Source organism: Bemisia tabaci, chromosome 10 (assembly GCF_918797505.1).
Source record: "Bemisia tabaci chromosome 10, PGI_BMITA_v3".
Lineage (NCBI taxonomy): Eukaryota > Metazoa > Arthropoda > Insecta > Hemiptera > Aleyrodidae > Bemisia > Bemisia tabaci.
Window position 1 is genome coordinate 742,497 of NC_092802.1, and position 23,794 is coordinate 766,290.

Genomic DNA, 23,794 nt, shown 5'->3' on the forward strand with positions numbered 1-23,794 from the left:
TCATCCGCGGTCAGCTGAAAGACTTCCACGCACGAGGCATCCAAAAGCTGTTCTCTTAGTCTTAGTCTCAGTATCAGACTTGCTTGGATCGAGCTGGTTATGTGGAGAAGTGAGGTAAGCCCCTTATTCTACAAAAATTTCTTTGATTTTTCGTCAGTGATGAACGACTGAGGCTTTGGCAGAGAAGCTCTTCTCCTGTAGCGGACTTCAAATCCTCGCAGATTCGGCGGGAGCGTCGAGCACCTCGGCGCGTTCAAACGGCTCGCGTTCGGCCGCACATGGTCCGATTTTGTTGCGGTTTGTTTTGTTGAACTCGAAATATCCTAAGGAAGATTTTGAGCCCAAGTTTTTTAAAATTGGTCCATTCTTATGGATTTTAGAGAGGGAGGATACTTACTTATTGAACGCCCCTCGTATATTGGATTTTTGACTCTTATCCTAATTTTACACAAAATAATTCGTTGCTCCTGACAGAAAGAATTTTCTGTAAAAATATGCAGCATACAATAGTATATGTACTTCAAACGATTCTAAGATCCTGAATGCACACTTTATTCATGGAATGATCAGCATGTCATTAAAAATTGAATTTTTAAAATTTGAACATATAAATGTACTAAAGGCATGTAAAAAGGAATTTTTCATGCGAGGTTGGCGAATTTAAAGAATTGTTTTTCCCAAAATATTGAAAACCCGTGAACTCCTTGCCATAAATTTACAGAATTCCGTAAGCTGTCAAAATTTAACTACCGGCCTAGGCATTTGATAAAATGCCTGATTCGACTATTTGCCGTCGACATATAGATGTCTGTAGGTTTCTAACGGTATATACTGCCGTGCAACGCAAAAACGCCGTAAACGCCATTATAAAGTTTTTGGAAACAATGTATCATAGCAAAAAAACATGTGTATTTTGGGAGAATGTTTTTACAGAATGTTTTCTCAAATGCTATCAAGAACTGAACCTGAAAATTTGAGGTGATTAGGTAAAACAGTTTTTATTTTCTTAAGTGTTAAGTTCCAAGAAGTGCGGGAAAATCTTGATGGACTCACGGCGTTCTTGCTTAGCACGGCAGTATAATGGACCACTAGACAAGGTGCGAATTTAAGCAATCTGATACATGTTTCTTAACCAGAATTTCACGTAGAACACGATTCACACTACGAAAATTACCGAAATCAACTTCTAACGAAGATATTAACGTTTTTATTTCGCACTGATTACGAGGAATTTGAACTGCCCGCTCACAAGAAACTCAAAGCTCTACGTGAGTCAAATCGCGCACTACAACGGTTTCAGCAAGCTTCTCAATCGAGCAATGTTCATTTTCCACCATGTGTTGTTCAAACTATTGGTAATTTGCTATAGCGGAGCCAAAGTGTCAAGATTGAAGTTGAAGATTTTTACATCGCAGAGACTGGCATGATAAACATTTAGCGCGCGATGTGAATCACGTAGAGCATTCAGTTTTCATGAGCGGGTGGTTTGAATTCACGCATCAAGAATCATTAAATATCTTCGTCAGGAGTTGATTTTGGTAATTTTCGTTGTGCGTATCGTGTTCTACGTGAAATTTTGGTTGAGAAACATGTATCAGAATGCTGAAATTCGTACCTTGTCTAGTGGTCCGGGCCTATATAATTTTTTGAGAGTCCAAGCAGAAACGATATATTCTAGAGACTCCGCACTGTCTTCTTACCTATGCTGTAAAAGTTACTCAAGAAAGCCAATTCTCTGATTCATTTATTGATGATTCATGCTAGAACGTAATTCGAACGAAGCAAATTGAAGATTGCAGCAATCAACCCTTACCAAAATATTGAGTTTCCCGCTCACAAGAAAAACAGAGTCTACGTGAGTAATCGCTCGCGAGTGATTACCCGACGGACTCTTGCTTGAGCCTGTCTGTACATGATTTTATCATCCAACTTTTGGGAAGAGAGAAACCGATGATACCTATTCCTTTTCACATTTATTACCTCCTTTGGAGGTGGAAATACATGGTTTTCTTCAACTTAACTTGAAAGGAAAAGCGTTGTTTTCAATTGAATTTCATTATCCCCGAGACGATACGACGATTTTATCTCATTCACACGTCTCAAAGTTACAAATATCAAAGATAAAAAGGGACATCCTCAATTCGTAGTTTCCCTCACTAAAAAACGTGACTAAATTTCAATGCTGCAAAATTTTTAATCGGAAATTGAATATATAACAGGAGAATCTTGGTTACTATTACCTAAGAATTTAACTGATTTTTCTTCGAATCTCATGCAAAAATCGTAAACATTTTGGACACAAATTTAAAAATTACATTCTCGTAAAAAATTGAATTGTTTGCGTGTCAATTTTGAAACCTTGGAATCGAGTTAAGTTCCTCTGTTCGGGAAACGACGAATTGAACGTATTTCTGCCAAACGGAAATATGTGAAATATGACGTGAGCCCTGATATGGACATATTCTTATGGGTCTCAGGGCTCATGTCGTAATGCACATAGTTCCGTTTGGCAGAAATACATCCAATTCTGCCATGCTAAGAAAAAACGCCGTATGAACATTCGAGAGTTGCCAAATTTCCTCGGATAAATTGTCTATTCTTGAGGAAAGTAATGAATATTTTTCCTTGGAATATTCAGGTATTTCAAATCAAATGGCGAACAAAATCGTCTGAAAAATTCGAAGCAAAACATTCAAAAAATGTCCAGTAAATTCGATTTTTATTGAGGGGAATCTGGCAACGCCTGAAGGCTCATACGTCGTTTTTCCTCAGCACGGCAGAATCGAGGAAACGTTGTAGCGTTGCGGGTGCTGAGAGGGACGTGTCTCACGAGCGCGGCACTAAAGTTAACGGGTGGCAGTGCAGTGGTGGGACGGCGCACAGTGGATCGAATCAACGGAAGAAGTCGGACATGAAAATTTCGACAAAAATTGTAAAATTTTACGTTTACCTCATCACAATTTTAATTTTAAGGGGTGCTTTTTATAGACAATTTTAAGATAAAACCAATGAAACTATTTTTAAAACATCAAAATTGCATATTAATGAAGATATATGCTTTTAAAGTTTCTAAATTATGTCCGACCTCTCCCATTGACTCGATCCACTGTGCGGCGTAGTAACTCGTCGTGAGGGGGCATCTCAATTTTCACGTGAGCCTTGTTTTCCATATAAATCCATAGTTTCAGGGGCTCATCGGGAAATCAGGACGCGCCCTTACGGAATATTTGGCCGCTGAGTTACGCCGTAGGAGAGAGGACTGCGCCGCTTCATTTGCATCCTCCCACGCCGGGTGGTGGGCTCGCTCAGAAAAATTAGCCGAAAAATCAAACATTAAAACCTGCGGGTTGATTATTGAAATTGATAGACAAAGCTTTAGACAAAGAAGACGTAAAGGATATGGATAGATGGATAGAATTTATTGATGCATACAGCCTATAGTAAACAGCTCTGGCACAAGTCAAATTTACAATTTATACGACCATTACAACAATTTAAGCAAAATGAAATTATTATACAAGTTCCTCAAAAAATTCTTTTAGATTATAATAAGCTTTATTTTTTAGTTTTATTTTCAATTGGTTAAGGAATATTTTGACGGAACTTTCCCTGTACATTACTTTTAACTCGTTGGTCAAGGTGTTGAAAAATCTTATCGCTTGATTTTTCATTACTTTGTTCTCCCTAGTTGTTACAATATTATTGTTCATGAAGCAATGTCTGGTGCCATATTAGGCGGAGATTAGGGGTCATTCTGTCAATCAAGAGATGCCACCGGTAGAATCGGGTGATTGAAATGGATGAAGGAGGTAAGCAATAGAATGACTCACGGCAACCCATGATACTAAGGCCCTATCGTTATTCAATCATTTTACCTCATGGTCCATTACGACCAGCTCGTTTTAACTAATAGCTTCTCTCTGTTTTCCCTACACGTCCTCTTAGTCTCATTCATTTTCAATAATCAACCCACACGCTCTTTCAACTTGAATTTTTTTCGCCCTGATAACTTTATTTTTCGCTTTATCGATAATTTTTATAATGAGCCCACAGAACATCTCGGGGATCTAACAACTCACCTTCGGCATACTGTCAAAAAAGGTTTAGAACACTTTATTTCCTCCCGACTATCATATAGACGTCTTTCTACCAAACATAACTATGTGCGGGTGGAAACTACAGGGTGTGCTCGTTAGTTCTCAGGCCGTAAGAGTAAATGGGAACTATAAAGCGCCAGACTATAAAACGTATAGAACTATAAAACGTCAGCGTCGACGAACCCGCTCCGTGGTCGCCCCTGGGCGTCTATAACTCATGAGCCCTGTCCACGACGCTCTTGCCACGTGCCCACGGCTCATGAGTCCCACATAGTTGCTACTTAGTTCCGTTTGGTGAATTTAAAATCCCGCTTTTCCAATGCTTCAAAAGGAATCAAGCCCACTATTACTTTGTTTCTGATCGAGCACCTCACGAGCACACTCCATCTTTCCCACCCGCGCTTAGTTCTGTTCGGAAGAAATACTTTCGTATAAGGAGTTTAGCTTTTACTGCTCCTTAAATTTTATTTTTGATTTGATCCGGTTGAAAATGGGACCATCGGGACCACGTAAGGTCCCGGCCTTTTGAATTTAGGAAGTTTAAAGTCTTGGTTATTGTCATATTTTGAGCTATTGCGGATTTTTTAGGAGAGCTAGAGAGCGCTGTGAAAGCGGCTAGGGTGTATGTCAGTGGCGAGGCGTGCTTTGCGATATATCGATTGATATACCATTTAAACCTATGGAAAAGGATCGATTGTTAGGGTCTTCGCAGCGAACACCCTAATGATCGATTCTTTACCACAGCTCAAATGGGGAAATATCGATAATCGATCATTCACGCTTTGCCACTGATGTATGTACCTAATAAAAACATGAATCCTGAAGGTAAGGAAAATATCAATCGAGACTGAAAAAAAAATCCGCTCAAGTCGATGTTACGCTGGGAAATTTCTCAGCAATAAACTACATGACCATCAAAACATATGAATATAGAAATTAAAAAAATAAGTAAATATAGCCTAATTCTCAGTCGGTCATTTCAGCAGACCTGGCATTTTACGGTCAAAAAGGGTGGAAAAATTTCATGAAAAATAAACTCTTGATACTTCATTTGAAATATTTCATGAAATTTCAGAAATTTATGAAAGATACTGTAGATACCGATTCTTTCTCATGTTTCGCAAAATGTAAAAATTGTGACTTATTCTATTTTAATGCGTTTGAGTGCGGATTGCATACTCCAGCCCCTGAAAAATATATATTATTTCACCGCCTCGTGAAATTTCACGACATATTCCACTGAGATTTCCAACCTTTCATTTCTTTCTTATGTTTCATGTCACCCTGTGATCAAATATTTCCTGACTTTTAAAGAATTGCAACCCTGAAACTCCCGTGAGCTCCGTAGTTTGACACTGTGCGCAGAGGTTAGAGTCAAGCGTCTCACACACTGTTAATTTATTCAAAATTGTCAACTATGGCAAAGTTGCAGACCGATTTGCGAAATTACTACCCCCATTAAGAGACTTCCCCGACTTATATAACCCTGGTAATTACGCCACTCATAATTTTACCCCCTTCCCACTTAACTCTCCCCTCTTCAGCTCAGCTTTTGCTTTCCCTTATTTCCCTGGACTTGCTTGTTGGACTATGCTTATCGTAGAACCTAAAGTAGACAGTGCCGGTTGCTCGTTATTTTACGGGCTGCGGGGGGGGGGGGGGGGGGCTGGACTTAGCGCAAGCCAACCCTTAACTTGAGCTAAACGCTTTCGTGGGAATAAATAATCTTAGCTTTAAAATTTGAGGATAGAGCTGCCTCGTAAATCTGGAGATAATATTTATGTGCTGAAAGCGGAAGAGTCGCAAATATCGCCTTGCTGGACTTTTTGAATGACTCAACGAGTATGAGGATGTTTCAGCAAAAATGAGCTACATTTAATCCGTTGATAACGATTTTGAATTTCAAAAAATGCCGATACACATGTTTGCTTATTTAAATGGGGATATCGACGGGGTAAAGTCGGCAATCACATAACTCGGTTTGCGACGTCGCAGACTTCCTATCATACTTCATTTTTTAAACGGAAAACTACTCAAAGGCAATTCTTTAAAACTGCAGTGATTTTTCTTCTCCGTGCGAGGAAAATCTTGCAAGAACTTCAAGGAATGATGACAATTCGTTCTTCTTTAAAATAATAACATAGAGGTGGAGATTTTCAGACACCGCAAACGAGTTATGTGATTCCCGACTTACACCGGCGATATACTCTATGCATACCGTAACTGGGGTCCCTCCGCCCCCCAACACCAAAAAAAAATGTGCGTGGCTCAAGCATGAAGATTATTGAATTTGCCGTCAAGATTTTTTTTATCTTGATTTAGCTGAATTTTCCTTGATTCGAGACAAATAATGCTTGAGTGAAGCCAAAAAGTAATAATAATATGATAAACGGCAAAATTTTTGATTTTAGAGGTCTCTTGCTCAGACACATTATCGTTCGACTTCCAGCTCAACTTGCCCTTTTGAACTCCGCAGCTGCTTGATAAAAATAGCACGACTATGACTAAGGTTATTTCATACAGCAGAATATCACCAGCCGCTTGTCGCGTTTGACCAACATCGCCAGTCATTTCAGCTACCTCGCAACGCAATGTACCAGTGTGTTGTGTTCTTCCTTATCTGTGGTACGGCTGGGGCCTTTCAGGACTCTAACGAAAATGTAAGTATACCTTAACACTAAAAAACAAGCTCTAATACGTAGGTATTAGTAAAATGCTCAGCGGTCAGCGCGACTTTTAAGAGTTTAACAAAATCAATTTACTACATATTACCTTTGTACATTTAAAGTTGCAATAATAAAATTCAGTACTTGTTTTGTTTATACAGTTATTAATAAAAAGATCTTAAAAGGAGCTTCGCCCCCCCCCCCAAATAAAATAATCACTGATTTTTGAATACACAAACAAATCATTGATTTGTCATGGGAACAGAAAAAAGTATTATTAAAGTTAAAAAAGAGACGACGTCTTTGGGTAACGCAAACATTTTTTACATTGCGAATGGAAGGAAGCACTTTTAGGATAGGTACGCTTTCAGGCTAAAGATTCAATATTATAAAGAGCGTTTTTTAGAATTAATAATTAAACCATTTATTTTGATGTGTTTTGAAGGATGGTCTGACTGGTCTGAGGCCCTTGGGGACGGCGAAAACAAACCACAATGTAAGTCTAGATGAATTAAATTATAAGAATCATTCACTTTCAAGGAATATTTGGATTAAATAGAGAAAGAAATAATTTCGTTACAAACACAACTTTTATCCGACAAAAAGTGACACAAACGCAAAACTATCTGATGTATGGATATCGTTAAGTACTTAAGACGTTTTGAAAAGTGTTTTTAGTTTTTATTGAGATTCTCAACTTCCGAGCCCCTAAGCGGCCCTGTATATGGGTGATTTCCCGATACCAGGAATACCTAGCTAAAATGTGCGAAAACCTTAAATTTAAAAATGCACGAATTTTGACCAAATGTCATTACTTAATTTCAAAGGTATTAAATTTCCTTTTTAAATGTTGGACCTATTTTTGGAGTTTGTGCTTCATGTTTATTGAAATTGCAAAATTTGGCCAGAAAATGTTAATTTTTTATTTGACTAAAACCAGTCAATGCTTATTTTCCAGCGACATAAAAACGACAAAATACGGAGATTTAATTTCTTTTAAAAGAAATTCAAGATTCATCAATGAAAAAGGTGCGTTTCATCCTGTATGCAGGTTTGCCAAAAACTTTTAAGCAGGAACAAACATGCCCTCCGCGCGGAAGATGAATCTTGGGCGGTCTAGATTTCATATGGGTGTACTCTTTACTAACTAATTAAGATAGGAGTTATGTTTTCTTCTGTTCGCAAAATTTTCGTGAAAAATTGTTCAAATTTTACTTTGTGTACTTGTTTACCGATGGATTTGCACAAAAGTCAATACTCTGGTGGTTTTTGGCTCGAAAAAAATTAATCTTTCATTCGATTTTTGAAACACTGAATATCGTCAAAATGGTGGCGGAAAAATAACGGAAAATCCGCATCCATCATCGCCATTCGCATTTTTGCCGCCATTGTAAAGTTTCTAAAAATTTCAAAAATCCAATGAAAGATTTGTTTTTCTCGTGCCAAAATACCCCCGGATACCAAGTCTCATACAAATCCGACGATAAGCTAGCGGCCGCCATTTTGTCAAAAGTAAACACTTTGACCTGCGGTTTGCGCCAAAAATTTTATTTTTTATTATCTTTCTAATGAGGTATCACAAAAGGGGGGTTGCCATTTGAAAAAAAAGTTAGCCCCCGCCCCCTTAGGGGGGCCGCCCCCCAAAAGTTTGAGGAACCGAAAAGTTGCTACCTTAAACCGAGGAACATTCCCAAAGTTTCAAACTTCTATCTCAATTAGGAAAAAAATTACAGGGGTGGTCAGTGACTTTTGGATAACCCTCTATAACCTTTTAGGCACTGAATCAAAATAGAGCGCGCCAAAGCTGGAAAAAGGAAGTTTGATACCTTTAAAACGAAGTAATGAAATTTGGTTAAAATTGCTGCTTTTTCATTGTAAAGGTGTTGCTAATTTTAGGTATTCTTGTCATCGTGAAATCACTCATATAATAAATGTAGTTGTAGTAGGATAGCTGAATGATATTAATAAATATTATGTTACAAAAGTAGTAATTAAAAATGTGTTTCAATGCTCTATAAGGCGCAGGACGAAAAACACAGGAGACTTCGGGAACAGGCAAAAGCCCTCGCCCAGATTAGCGATCCCTTTGATCGGGAAAGATTAATTTATATTGAATTACTACAACTTAAAGACGCGCAGGAAGAATCAGTAAAACTGAAGTAAAACTGAAAGAAGAAAACGTAAGTAGTCATTTTTATGTATAATTGGACAGACGAATTTGTAAAAGATGAAGAACTGGCTGTAAAAATACTTACCGAATCAAATGTATTTCAATGCCCTCCTCAGTAGGATAGCTGAATGATATTAATAAATATTATGATACAAAAGTAGTAATTAAAAATGTGTTTCAATGCTCTATAAGGCGCAGGACGAAAAACACAGGAGACTTCGGGAACAGGCAAAAGCCCTCGCCCAGACTAGCGATCCCTTTGATCGGGAAAGATTAATTTATATTGAATTACTACAACTTAAAGACGCGCAGGAAGAATCATTAAAACTGAGAGAAGAATCATTAAAACTGAGAGAAGAATCAGTAAAAACTGAAGTAAAACTGAAAGAAGAAAACGTAAGTAGTCATTTTTATGTATAATTGGACAGACTAATTTGTAAAAGATGAAGAACTGGCTGTAAAAATACTTACCTAATCAAATTTATTTCAATGCCCTCCTCAGGTAATGATGTTAATATTTTAAAACCAATTATTTAAAGCCTTACCTGATAACTCTAGTCATAAGCTTAAAGGAACAGAGGATTTTGTCTGGAAACTTAATTTAAATAATCAAGATTCTCATTTGACAGTTACCAAAGCTCTCAATGATCAAAGATTTATCATGGTATACCCATGAAAGTATGCAAACACGCGATCTGCGTGTCATATGTGTAAGGGTTTGCATCCCACTACCTACGCCTATCCCAGATATAATCGAATCACCAAAGGAAAAGGATTCCAGCATTAAAAATAGCGTTAAGTAAGATTTTAAAAAAAAGGGAGGCAACAAATAAAGTTGTTCAAACACATAGATATACATCACAGGGAATATTGAATTCCTTTATGAGATTTCCATAGAGTACAATAGAGAGTCGCGATGTACTGGAGCGCCAATGAAGTCAATCCATGAACGGGCCTTTCCGAGCCGCTTGTGCTCCGAAAAGTGTGATATTTCCAAAGTTTCAAACTTCTATCTCAATTAGAAAAAAAGTTACAGGGGTGATAGGTGACCTTTGGATAACCCTGTATTTATTCAGTTTCACTTTCTCACGAATGCTCACAGATAAGATTACGAGAGGAAATATCCATCATTCTCGCCGGGAACATGATTGAAAAATTGGAAGAGACATATGGAAAACAATTCGGAACAGAAATCGATAGAGGAGAACGATGGACCTTGATGATGGATTTGAACGATCCGCCTATGTTATTCATGTCAAAAACAGCTAATGATAAAGGGGTAGGTATTGATGATTTGGCAGAGATTGTAAAGAAAATAATGAGAATCAGGGATGAAAAGGTGCATGATCAGATTCTGGAGCGAAAATTTCCGAATATTTGTGAAAGTTTTCGTAAAGACCCACTTGCATGTGTACAATGGTTGGTAGGTGTGTTAGAAAAGGCCTACGAAATTATGTTGAAACAAAAAGAGTTGCAAGAAAAAAAGTTGAGAGAAAAAAAGTTGAGAGAAAAAAATTTGAAAGAAACTGAGTTGAAAGAAACCAAAAACAATCATGAAAGCTCTACGTAGTGAGACCAAATAGATGAAACATTATAGCTTCTGAAATAATGATTAAATCATTTTTTTTGTACAGAGGTTCATTTTTGAAGTTGGTCATCTTCTGTTTGTTTAGAGACTGAAAAGTCTAGTAAAAAATGAAAAACATGTTTTCCTGATAATTTTCAAATAAATCTAATTTTAATTTTGCCTCCGTTCGTAACCACTGAAGCTCATCAAGAAGTTGTATATTTGGTTCAGAATCAGCTTTGTTTAACTTCCCAATCAGATATAAGTTTTTCAATGAATTTGTCCGACTTAGAGCTACATACAATAAACTGGTTGTTTTAAATCTTATTGCGTTATAATGCACACATACTATTTCATAAGTGCTTTCGTGTGACTTATGTATAGAAATTGCAGCCGCTGGAGTTATAGGAAACTGTTTCCGTGTCACTGTTATATTGTTTTTATAATTATTTTTAGTGTTACTTCATGTCTCTTGATTGGTACACTATCTACTTCATTTGTAGTAGTCAATGCGTGATTAAAATGTGGAGATGTAATCCTTTTTGCCGCACTTCCTATTGAAGGATCTTCAAATTTAAAATAAAGTTGTGTTGGAATGTCATTCTCCAGTTTTTTTGAAATCAATTTTCCTACAGATCCATTTACGAGTCCATTATTAATATCTAAATTTTTATGATCATGTACTGACTGAATCACAATGGGCCTTTTTTCGAGGCTCCTTTAGAAATGAATTGCCGGATCAATTTGTTAAAGTTCTCTCAGAATAGAGACGGGATAGTAGCAGAGCCCGTGTAGAAATGAAAATCTAAATTCATCATAGAGAACGAATGGAGAAAATAATATACATACATAAGACCGCCTTTATAGTGCCGCCTCGCGCTCTGCGACGCCCAATCGCCATTGCCCCCTATCCTCCCAGAGATCATCAGGCAATTGGCACCTTCTGATCTCCTCCTCCACCCCTTGTCGCCAACCTTTCACAGGACGTCCACGCCGTCGCCTTCCGGGAGGAACCCAATCGAAGACCTGCTTGGGCAACCGGTCGTCTGCCATCCTTCGCACATGTCCATGCCAGACCAACTGCTTGGACCTGATATCGTGAACGATGTCCTTCTCCACACCCATTATCTCACGTACCTCTTCATTGCGGATACGCTCTCTTCTCGTTATCCCAGCAGACCTTCGCCAAAAGTCCATCTCAGTTGCCCTAAGCATGTCTTCAGTTCTTTTCTTGAGTTGCCAGACCTCACTCCCGTAAGTCACGATACTCTTCACGATGACGTTGTAAATTTTTCTTTTGGTCTCCTTGGAGATACTCTGGTCCCATGCAGAGAACCCCATTTAGCATCGCGATAGCTTTCTTGGCTTGCACATTCCGATCTTTAATGGCCCGATCCAAATTTCCGTCCTTAGTTTACCAAACTCCTAGATATTTATACTCTTCACAGTCCTGAATTTTCACAAGGTATGCGTTTAAGAATAGTGTGCTTCTTCTTCAACATTTTGACTACGCCACCCAAGGCTCAAAACGTGATTTTCTCGTTTGAGAGAGGTCCCTAGTTGCCCTCCTGAGTGCTGGTCTGATTATTTTAATTTGGGCGTATACTATAGCCAACAAATGGATGTCAGGTGGGACAGCCAAGCCACCGTTGGGTTGGGCTCCTTGGCAACCAAGGGGTTGTTGGTCTTCTTGGGTGCCGGGGGGGGGGGGGGCAGCCTGAGGGTTGGTGTAATGATTAACAATTGGTTTCGGTAATCATGTTATGAAGTTGACGGTTGAGATAATAATTTCGGCACCAGTCAATCTTTTTGAGTCAGGATTGACAAACTGACTAAGGAATGTTCGATAAAGGATAAAACAAGAGTTTGAGACGAAATAGCTTGTATTGACGTGATGAAGGCACATATCACAGATTTCACAAATTAAATGTCACTAAGTTACACAGCGTTAAAGTTGAAGTGAAGAGTTGCACTACTGATGGAATAAAACCGATGAGAGAGAGAGAGACACGGGTCGTGGGTCGTAGGGATGTTAAAGACCAGAGAGAGAGTTACACGTTTACGTTTCGTGGGTCATGGGGATGGTAAAAGACCTTAGAGCGAGGGACATGAGTCCGGGTCACAAAGATGGAAAAAAGACCTAGAATCTCGGGCAGCACAAGCTTTTATAGACTTGCTGACGTCACGGGTGGTGAGACAACAAGTCTACACGCTGTTGGCTGGCTATAATCTATGTAGGTATCAGTTGCAAGTCTAGTAATTAAAATAAGTGGTGATTTAAGGAGATGACTGGAAGATAGGGTTGAAAAAGACTGAAACTGAACGAAATCCAGCCATCTGAAGTGAGTTAAAGAAAATGTTTAAGAGATTTATAAGTTTAAGAAAAGGACAAGTTACTGGTATTTCAATACCTGTGACAGTTGGATTGCTTGGATGTCAGGTGGGGCAGCCCCCGGTGCGTTGGGCTCCTTGCTGCCAAGGGGTGCGGGCCCTTGGTTTTGGGCTTCTTGGATGCCGATGGGGGCAGCCCCCGGTGGGTTGGGCTCCATGGCAGCCGAGGGGTGCACCCCTGAGGGGTTGGGCTCCATGGATGCCAAGGGGGGCAGCCCCCGGGGGTTGGACGGCTTGGATGTCAAGGGGGCAGCCCCCGGTTGGCTTGGCTCCTTGGCAGTCGAGGGGTGGAGCCCCAGGGGATTGGACTTCCTGGGTTCCAGGTTGGGTAGGTAGGGCAAGGGGGGATGCCCCTGGGGGTTGGCCCTTTTGGAGCCAGGTGGAGCACCCCCGGAGGCTGGGCTATGTGGTTGCCAGGTGAGGCACCCCCGGAGGTTTTGCTCCCTTAAAATTACGTATCACAGTGCTGAAATTCGTACCTTGCTGCCTGGGTCAATGATTTGCCTTCAATTAGGCGGGTATGCAAAACGACTGTCGTGAATAGTTGTATCAGAATTTTGCATCAAGATTATGAAGTCGGTTGAAGGCGCTCTCCTCTTTTCAAAGGTGGCCCTGTTCAGGTATGTTAATCAAGAATGTTCCTTACGTGTTCCAAAAGTGTTAAATCGCGAACTGAAGTTTTGAAAAATGCCCTATGAACATTTTTTTGTGTTCTAAGATTTTTTTTTTTGTCTGTAAGTCTTATTTCAAAAAAGAGACCCTAAATTCTCGGTTCAGATTGTGGTTTTTAAGTCTTTTAGCTTTAATTGATCATGGTATCATGATGAATAAGTGAGAGAGTCGCCGTTTCCAAGATCGCAACTTACTCCAAAGCGGTTGTGAGATCAATAAGTTTCGCACGGATAAAATGAGTTTTCGTCGATGATCTATGAATATTCAAAATTAAAGAAAAGGCACTTTATCCGCTAGCTGGTCCATTTGAAAGGCGTAGAGCGTGGATGTCCTCCCGGTTTCCACGGGCACCATACCGTATATATGTCGAAAGCAAACAGTCAAATCAGGCATTTGCTCAAATACCTAGGCAAATGGTCAAATATTCTTACTTATATATTGAATTTTTGACTCTTATCCTAATTTTACACAAAATAATTCGTTGCTCCTGACAGAAAGAATTTTCTGTAAAAATATGCAGCATACAATAGTATATGTACTTCAAACGATTCTAAGATCCTGAATGCACACTTTATTCATGGAATGTTCAGCATGTCATTAAAAATTGAATTTTTAAAATATGAACATATAAATGTACTAAAGGCATGTAAGGAATTTTTCATGCGAGGTTGGCGAATTTAAAGAATTGTTTTTCCCAAAATATTGAAAACCCGTGAACTCCTTGCCATAAATTTACAGAATTCCGTAAGCTGTCAAAATTTAACTACCGGCCTAGGCATTTGATAAAATGCCTGATTTAACTATTTGCCGTCGACATATAGATGTCTGTAGGTTTCTAACGGTATATACTGCCGTGCAACGAAAAAACGCCGTAAACGCCATTATAAAGTTTTTGGAAACAATGTATCATAGCAAAAAAACATGTGTATTTTGGGAGAATGTTTTTACAGAATGTTTTCTCAAATGCTATCAAGAACTGAACCTGAAAATTTGAGGTGCATAGGTAAAACAGTTTTTATTTTCTTAAGTGTTAAGTTCCAAGAAGTGCGGCAAAATCTTAATGGACTCACGGCGATCTTGCTTAGCACGGCAGTATAATTATGCCAAAGTGTTTTAGAAAGGGCCTATATAATTTTTTGAGAGTCCAAGCAGAGACGATATATTCTAGAGACTCCGCACTGTCTTCTTACCTATGCTGTAAAAGTTACTCAAGAAAGCCAATTCTCTGATTCATTTATTGATGATTCATGCTAGAACGTAATTCGAACGACGCAAATTGAAGATTGCAGCAATCAACCCTTACCAAAATATTGAGTTTCCCGCTCACAAGAAAAATAGAGTCTACGTGAGTCAAATCGCGTACAACATCGCTTTTGGCGCATAGGCTTTCTAACACTTTTGTGAGTCAAGCGTAAGTTGTAGAAAAAACAGCTGAGCCGAGGTTGAGGTTGTCAAATTTTCGTATCACAGAGGCCATTACGGTAACATTTAGCGTGCGATTTAACTCAATAAGCACCAATTAAAGTACCAGAGTTGAAGGGACATTGACCTTTTGACGAAATTTTTCGGTTACATGTCGTTCGACGGTATGAACGAAGCGCAATCGGAATAGTGGGTCAAAAGGTCTTCCTTCACTATGGCGCTTTAACCTTGCGATCTCCCCCTGGACTAGTTTTAAGTCACACTTTGGAGATTTTACTCCTTTCTGTTTCATTCGGGAGAAATGTTCCGGGCGATTGACACAATGACCTACCGATCATTTTCTCTTCTATTTATGGGTCATCCCCTTGTATGACGTGGAGCTGAAATAAAGGGTTGAGACTGTTGAAAGGTCAATGGTTCCTTCGACTCAGGCACTTTAACATGTGGCCTTCTTGACAATATTGCAACGTGCAACATACATAGATCCTTTCAGTTTAAATACAGCCACTTAAAAAGTATTCATGTCTTTATAGGTAACAATGTTGGTATCTGTACATGGATATTTTAGAAAATCATCATAATGTACCGATCTGCTGAAAATAATGAGATTTTTTAGAATTAGGGTAAGTTACAGTTTATTTCTGACGGGCGTGTACAAAGCATAAAAAAAAATCAATTTTTGAAGATAAAAAAGGATATGTTCTAACTGGCCATACATTTTGTTACGAAGAAACACTCTCTCGCTCATTTAAAGCACTTTTGCATACCATTAGTTCACCTACGTGGGTAGGTGTTTCTACGGATGAACATGAAATGAAGGTGGTTTAGTGCAAAATGAAGTCCGACCGGCTAGTAATGGTCAATATTGGAACATTTTCTAGAGTATGAAACATACGTGGGAAGAAAACGTTTCTGATCGCAAATCCTCGCTATAGGACATCTAAACGTTTCGATCGAATTGACTGCAAAGTGGTGATTTCATCCTTCCATCTCCCGTTACGAGGCGTGACCAATATTGACCTTTATACATAAAAAACTGCAAAAAACCCCAAAAAACTTTCAGATTCTAAGGGGTAAAGAATCTGGCCAAAGTCTTAAACTTGTTGAACCAAATTTTCTTATTACTCCTAAAAGAAAATTAAAAATTATACTTTACTGAAAATCGAACGTGGGGCCCCTTCATAAACGACTGATACAACATTCACTGCATGTGTGTATGTGAACCTCTTGTAGGAGCCCAAGCGGTTCGCTCTTTGCAGCAAACGCTACATTCGTAAATGGAAAGTCCTTGAAGGAGCACCTAACGTCCTCTTTCTTTATTTAACTTTTGCGTTTTTTATTCAGAATCTTCATAAAATCAAAAAGAAAAGTATGGACTGATCTGAGCCTTATATGTGCTCTAAAACAATATGAAATATTTCATCGCACGAAGTCGAATATTTTTTCTTTAAAATTTAGAGCTACGTAACTAATTCAATAATCATGACTCGTGCCATTTTCCACTTGCCTCCTATGTCCATCGCTTTGTCTATCAATGTCAATAATCAGGTGACAGAGCTACAGAGTCTTCCAGAACCGAGATACGTTCAACTTTCAAGAGCGGGACCTCATATGTCTCGAGACGGTGCCAACATCTCGAACGAGGCATCTCAGATCCTTGCAGGTGGCGCGAGGAGCCTGTGTCACGCCATCAAAATATCGAGGTCAAGTGTTGTGATTGGCTTATCCGATGACTTGGACCAATCACAGCACTTGTTTTAGATGGCCTCTACGGGGATGTTGTTGAACTTTCTGATGATGAGGACCGGGAGGTGCGGCGAGTAAGCGACCACGATCATGATCGCTGGACTCAACAGGAGGAGCAGGGAGACGTAAACAGCAAGCAGCCACAGGATCATCTCGAGCCTTCTGAAACAAGCATTGTATATTCTCAATTAGCAGAAAGTAGTAGTCTCTACTCGGGAAAATATCCATGGCTTGTCTTGCAGACAAATATTATATCAGAGGAAAATTCGCGTGATGCTGATGTTCGTGTAACGTCCTTTTTGGACACGGTAGCGTGCGTTGAAAAAAAAATGGTAGAATTTACCACTCCTTCACGCTGTATTTCACACAAGACGAAGAAATGGTAAACCAAGCCAGATTTAATTGGGAACTTTTATTTTTTACAAGAGAAAGTTTGTGTGGATTCCTTCGAAAATTTTACGCAATTTGCTTCGTACCATGCAGAAAATTCACTAAAATTTGCACAAAATTCCGCACAACCGTTTTCATGTAAAAAATTAAATTGCCCAATGGACCACTAGACAAGGTACGAATTTAAGCATTCTGATACATGTATCTTAACCAGAATTTCACGTAGAACACGATTCGCGCAACGAAAATTACTGAAACCAACTCCTAACGGACATATTCACAATTTTATTTCACATTGGTTACGAGGAATTTGAACTGCCCGCTCACCAGAAACTCAAAGCTCTACGTGAGTCAAATCGCGCACCACAACGGTTTCAGCAAGCTTCTCAATCGAGCGATGTTCATTTCCCACCGTGTGTTTTTCAAACTATAAGTAATTTGCTATAGCTGAGGCAAATTGTCAAGATTGAGGTTGCCAGATTTTTTTATTGCAGAGACGTTCATGATAACGTTTAGCGCGCGATGTGAATCACGTAGAGCACTGAGTTTTCATGAGCGGGTGGTTTCAATTCACGCACCAAGAATCATTTAATCTCTTCGGAAAGAGTTGATTTCTGTAATTTTCGTTGTGCGCATCGTGTTTTACATGAAATTTTGGTGAAGAAACATGTATCAGAATGCTGAAGTTCGTACCTTGTCTAGTGGTCAATTACATTTGGCAATTCCTGATGTGGCTTGGTTCTTTCCTGCTTAACGCGGTCTGTACAATGATGAGAAGACAATACATACACACAGTACACGCGAACAACTGGACTTCATTTTGCAATTTGGAACTATAAATTCTGGTTCTTCTTGAAAAACACTTATGTGTATAGGGAAACTAATGGCACATACGTTGTTTTTAAACCGGGCTATAATTTATAGTTCCAAATTGCAAAATGTAGTCCAACTATGCGATGCTGAAACGCCTTCATTTTTTTTTTGCATGCAATATACATTTTCATGAAACACGAATAGTTGCACTTAGGTGCTATTTGTACCAGGCGGCTGGCAGCCTCTGGGCAGATTTTAACTTAAAGTTATTAACTGAAATCAGCCTTGCAGTGTTCTGGCGTGCTGAGGAAAAACACCGCATGAACCTTCAGGCGTTGCCCAAGTTTTTTCGATAAAACGAGCATTTTCTGGTTAACATATGAATATGTTTATTGTCATTTTTAACAAAACGTTGTTTGCAATTTTACCTAAAGTTCGCGCAAAGAAGGACAAATACTCATAATTTTCTTCAAAAATAAATCTTTTATCGTAAGAAATTTGACAACCCTCGAATGTTCATGCGGTGTTTTTCCTTAGAACGGAAATATTAGACGTTGCCCCGTTTTATTTTATTTTCTTTTTTTGGAAATTGGACAATACTCTGACTTGAATTTTTGCTGTTTTTTTTTTTTTTTTTTTTTTTTTTTTTTTTTTTTTTTTTTAAATCTGCGGCAAACTCACAGACTCAAAGCTTCATGCCATTTTTGTGCGCACTTCTTGGTCAAATAAATTAATTTAAACAAACTGTATATTATAAGTACGCGACGTAAAATGCATTTAAGTTATCTCTCGATAATTTCATCAAATTCTAAGGGATGTTCAACTAAATATTTGTATCACTTTTTTAATACCCTCTACTCCTTAAAAGGCATGTTTTGATAGAATTATTTCCAGACTGGGCAAAACGAGTTTTAGAGGGGGAAGTAATTTAAGTCATCATTCTTATTGCTAGAATTTAATTTCATTGACTTTTTGTACAGACATTTAGCTTCCGTTGTCAGTTTTCAGAGAGCAGAGACACGCAATTAAATATTATTCGGGTTGCAATTATTTATGCAAACTGTCAAAAGTTTTATCGACGGATAACTCCTGTTTAATCAGATATTGTAATTTTCTGGCTAAAGTATCATAAGCGCTGTGCAACGTCTCAAAATTTTCGTCCGCATTTAATATTTTTACAGAGAAATTGTTGGTTGAATATGTTTGAAAAATTCGCTGAATTTTATCGGCAGCACAAAAAAAATTCAGTGAAATTTTCGGACGCAGCTTCGATGAAAAATCTCTCTGTAAGAAATAAATTGGCTGCGGAAATTTTTAAACGTCACATGGCGCTTGTGATACTTTGGCCGGAAGATGACGATATTATAAATTTGGCTCTTCTGTAGGTATACGAGAGGGCTCAGTAACTTCAGTGAGAGATATCTATTGGACGTATTTTAATCAAACAGATTTACAGGTGAGAATTATGGGGTGTGCTCGTCAGTTCTCTCGCCAGTGACGTCAACGGAAATGGATGCCGTCGTCGCGGCTCCTCGTAGTGCACTTTAACTCATGAGCCCTGTCCACAACGCTCTCGTGCCATGCCCGCGGCTCATATATCCCGCACTCAGTTGGCTTATAGTTCTGCTTGCTGAATTTAGAATCCCGATTTTCCATTTCACCAAAAGGAATCACGCCCACTTTTACATGGTTTCTTATCCAGCTTTCTACAGCACACCCCATATTTATCACCTGCACGTAATTCTGTTTGATAGTAATACATCCACTTGTTAGTCGGACGTAATTACACATTAATCTCTGATCATCGAATGCATCAAAGTTACCGTTACGGCCATCCGATGTTTGTGATATAATCCCAGATTTTCATTGCCGTGAAGCAAACCTTAAAAACGCCAGAAATCTGTAGGAGTGTTAGGAAACATAGCAGCCGAGGAAAATGTTCGATCAAAGAAATTTAACGTTTACAAGGTGAATTACCGGACATTCGGAAGTTTAATTCGTCGGGAAGATGCTGAAAATATCATACCTTGAGAGAAAGGGAGAATTTCGGAAATTATTCGAAAAACTTTCATGCAATGATATCATCGATGGAAATGCCCGGAGAAAGACCATTAAAACGAAAAACCGGTGCTATACAAAGCAGAATCCATTAATTGGTGCGAGGCGAATGGCTAATGAAAGGAAGTAAGGTTAACGATTCGGGTCGATATCTCAATTTTCGGACGAAGTCAGTGACATAGTATCTGGAATCCATCCACAAACCAAATTTTCACCTTCTGAAATACCGGGTTGCACTATATTTCATTAACAAGGACCCAATTCTAAGGGTGAAAAGCACAAAAAAGAGTCCGGCGTCGATGGTTTTCAAGGATTTGGGAAAAACTAATGCCTCTTTAGTTTTAATTTTGGAAAAATATTCAGGCGTGGTATGAGCCGAGTCTAGAGTGGATTTACGTGCTAGCGAGTGAACTACCTGCAAAAATTACCTATACCGTAATACAAATATTTCAGTGGCGTGGTGTGCATTGGAATACGTCGATTGATCAGCTATTCAAACTAACGAAAAATGATCGATATACAGGGTGTTTGCAACGAACACCTTAATAATCGATTCTTTACCATAGCTTCAAAAGGAAGATGGAGAAATATCAACAATCGATCATTAATCGTAACTGAAATATTTAATTGCCTCAAACCGTTTGATAGCTTAAAATTATTTTGTGTGCAAATTTTTAAGCTATCACAGCGAGAGACTAATGGGCTATACAGTTTCCAAACTGAAAACAAATTGGTAGAAGTTATTTTCATGGGAGGTAAGCCATTTGATAAAAATAAAGAAATAAATATAATAAAATAAAGAATAAGGTTAAAGACATCAACCTAGACACCATTTTTCTGCGAAAAAACGAATTTTCTGAAATCTGTTGAATTCCGTCGTTCTCAAACCAAACGATTCAGTTGAGAATGGTCAGCAACTTCCAAGAACCTAAGAATTCTGATTTGGAGTCTGCATTTTTACGTAATTTTAAGAATGATATTTATTCTATTCACATACGAACGTCAACCGTCATTTTAAATAATAAAGAGTTGAAAAAATGGCCCTGTCATGCTGGATACATACTATGAACCCCTTTCATATCATAAGTTTAATGGTGATGGGATTTTTAAAAATAATAACAGCAAGCCTGGTAATGAGCATCGTTGGCGTTTATATTGCTTGTAAAAGACTGATTAGCGCAGTGATAGTCTTCATTATTACTTCGGAGATTGAGGTTGACCTTGACCTAACGTTGCGTACTCGTAAGAGCTTAAACTTCCGTAGTGGCAGATTGTCATCATAGTTACACGTCTTTATAGATGTGATGTTATTTTCCTTTTCTTTATGTTTCTACATGTTTGCTATAATTTAGTGTCCAGTGCGACGTGGCGTGATCTGCAAAACATCGATTGACCTGTCCTTGAAAACTATGGAGAAGGATCGGCAAATAGGGTGTTCGCAACAGACAACTTGATAATCGATTCTTTACCATAGCTTCAATGGGAAACTTTCGAAAATCGACCATTCAGCAACTGTTGGTGACAAAAAAGAAGCGGCTCCAATGCAATTTATTTTTACTAGAGACGCTTTTAGTTACCCCAAAAAAGAAAATAACTTGCTTTTTGAGGTCTTAGAGTGGTAAGAGTTCTGTTAAAGGCAAAAAATCCAGCCAAGCGAATAAACTTCCTGCGGGTAGAATCGCATAGAAATTACGGGAAACACATGAAAAAAGTCTGCAGCCCACTGTAAGGCGCGAAATTTCCTTAGGTTGAAACAATGCACGAAGCTTATGACCGTTCGCGAAATTATTTGTTTATTTAAAATCGGTTTTTCTTTGCGTTTCTCTCGGTGGAATCCTACTCAAAGACACCTATTGCATGATACCGCACTATACGATTCTGTGCAGGCTCGTGTTGCCTACACTAAAAATTGAAGGCAAACTGAAATGAAGTTATAGTGACCTCCTCACGTTACGTAAAAAGCTATTTTTCAGCGAGTTCCGAGCGAGCGCGCTATTTTTTCTCCTTTATCTACTTGAAGCGAATTTTCGCGATCGAATATAATTCACCGTTGAATGACCGACGATTGTGCATTTTTTTATTGATTTTCGACTTCTTCCTTGGTCTCACTGGAGACCGTTGAAATCCATCAATTTGAAATTTCGAATTCACCTCCGGCCTTGAATTCGATTTTTGAATTGATGCAATCGATGTCAGAAACTCTATCTTCGACCAGAATTTATGTTCCGTCATTTCTCTCTGTTGTTGTGTTTTGTCATTCCAAGTCTGCGGTGTTTGAAATTTGCTGCGTTTCAGTGTTTCGTATTTTCTTCTTAATATAATTTTTTTAAAAAAAAATCCGAACTTCGATTGGCTCCTGCTTTCACCGATCATCGGCATCACTCAGCACTCATCAATTTGTTCGATGAATGATACTCGATCGCGACGATTCGCTTTCAGTCGATCTCTTGGTCAATCAATTTCAATAATCAGCTTGCAGTTCACTCGGGAATTCCTATCCATCAATAAAATTCATGAAAGTTGAGCGCCTACAAATTCCTTATTCTAGCCGACCCATTGCGGAAAGATGTCCTTTCGACAGAAAAAAAATCCGCACATTTCTGCGGCGGCGAAGCGGGGCCAATCATCGAGTTGGTCGCGGGATTTGGTCGCGCCTCTTAGTGGCCGCGGTGACGCAACTCATCTTGCTACAGACGCCGACGGATTGCTGCAACGCCGCCAAATTGCCTTTAAAACTCACGGGGCCCCCACGCAGTGACGCCGATAATCACTGTTTCAACGCCCTTTTTGGCAACAGGGCGCATCTCGCGCTCACTGACCTACTGAACGAGAAAGCACCGTCTGTCGTCGGCCATAAGGTTATTAGGAGCAGCGGGCCGATTATTGAAACTGATAGACAAAGCAATAGACGAAGACGACAAAAGGGATTTGGAGGGATCCTATTGGTGGAAACGGGTGGTTGCAATGGACAAAGGAGGTAGGTAATAGACTAACTAACGGCAACCCACGAGAGACCCGACAGTTAGTCTATCATTTTCCCCCTTAGTCTATGAGAACCAACTATGTCAACCAGTAGGAACGCTCCATACTCCCTATGTCATCTTTGTCTATCGCTTTGTCTATCAGTTTCAATAATCGCCCCGCAGGAGTGGTCCTCTCCAGCGTGGGCGGCTCCAGCAAGTTGTCAGCATTGTTTTCTCTCCATTAAACCTATGCAAATGTATCGATTTCTCCAAGGGTATGGATTCGATCGACAAATTATTGAAAAAACCGGTGTCGATTCAATCCACATGAATGGATCGAATAACGAAACCGTAAACCGATCGACATCTGTTAGATCGACAAACCCGTGAGTCCTTCAACAAATCCGTGAGTCGATCGACCAATACGTGAGTTGTTCGACAAATCCTCAAATCCATCGACAAATCCTTCAGTCGTTCGACAAATCCGTGAGTCGGTCGAATCACGTCAATCGGTTCACGTATTGGCTTTTCGATGGATTCGTGTCGATCAATTCACGTTTTTGTCTTTCGATCGATTCTTGTCGATCGAATGGACACAGATTTTTTTATAATTTGTCGATCAAACCGGTGTCGATTGAATCAGGTTTTCATTTTTCCATCGATTTATGTCGATCGAATCCATACCCTCTTCGATCTCGGAGGGTGCTCTGATAAGGATCGATTGTTCAACATTGATTAAAATGGAGGAATGGCATTGTTGCCAGACTCCTGGATCCGCCTGTCTCTCAACCGGTCGGTTGCTTGTACCGCAAAATCGTGTTTTGATGGTTGAATTTCAT

General features: G+C 39.1%; 1 protein-coding gene across 2 annotated transcripts; it reads left to right on the top strand.

Annotated features, from left to right (window-relative positions):
* The first annotated feature begins 6,541 nt into the window (after nucleotides 1–6,541).
* Nucleotides 6,542–11,101, top strand: LOC109038326 (uncharacterized). 2 transcript variants are annotated; one of them, XM_072305565.1, is made up of 5 exons: nucleotides 6,542–6,757; nucleotides 7,209–7,259; nucleotides 9,126–9,245; nucleotides 9,288–9,329; nucleotides 10,036–11,101. In XM_072305565.1, the coding sequence occupies exons 1-5, from the start codon at nucleotides 6,689–6,691 to the stop codon at nucleotides 10,501–10,503; spliced, it is 750 nt and encodes a 249-aa protein (XP_072161666.1). In that variant the 5' UTR covers nucleotides 6,542–6,688; the 3' UTR covers nucleotides 10,504–11,101. The 2 variants fall into 2 exon arrangements, with proteins under 2 accessions (XP_072161666.1, XP_072161665.1); XM_072305564.1 differs by having other exon boundaries at nucleotides 9,126–9,329.
* The last annotated feature ends 12,693 nt before the right edge of the window (nucleotides 11,102–23,794 follow it).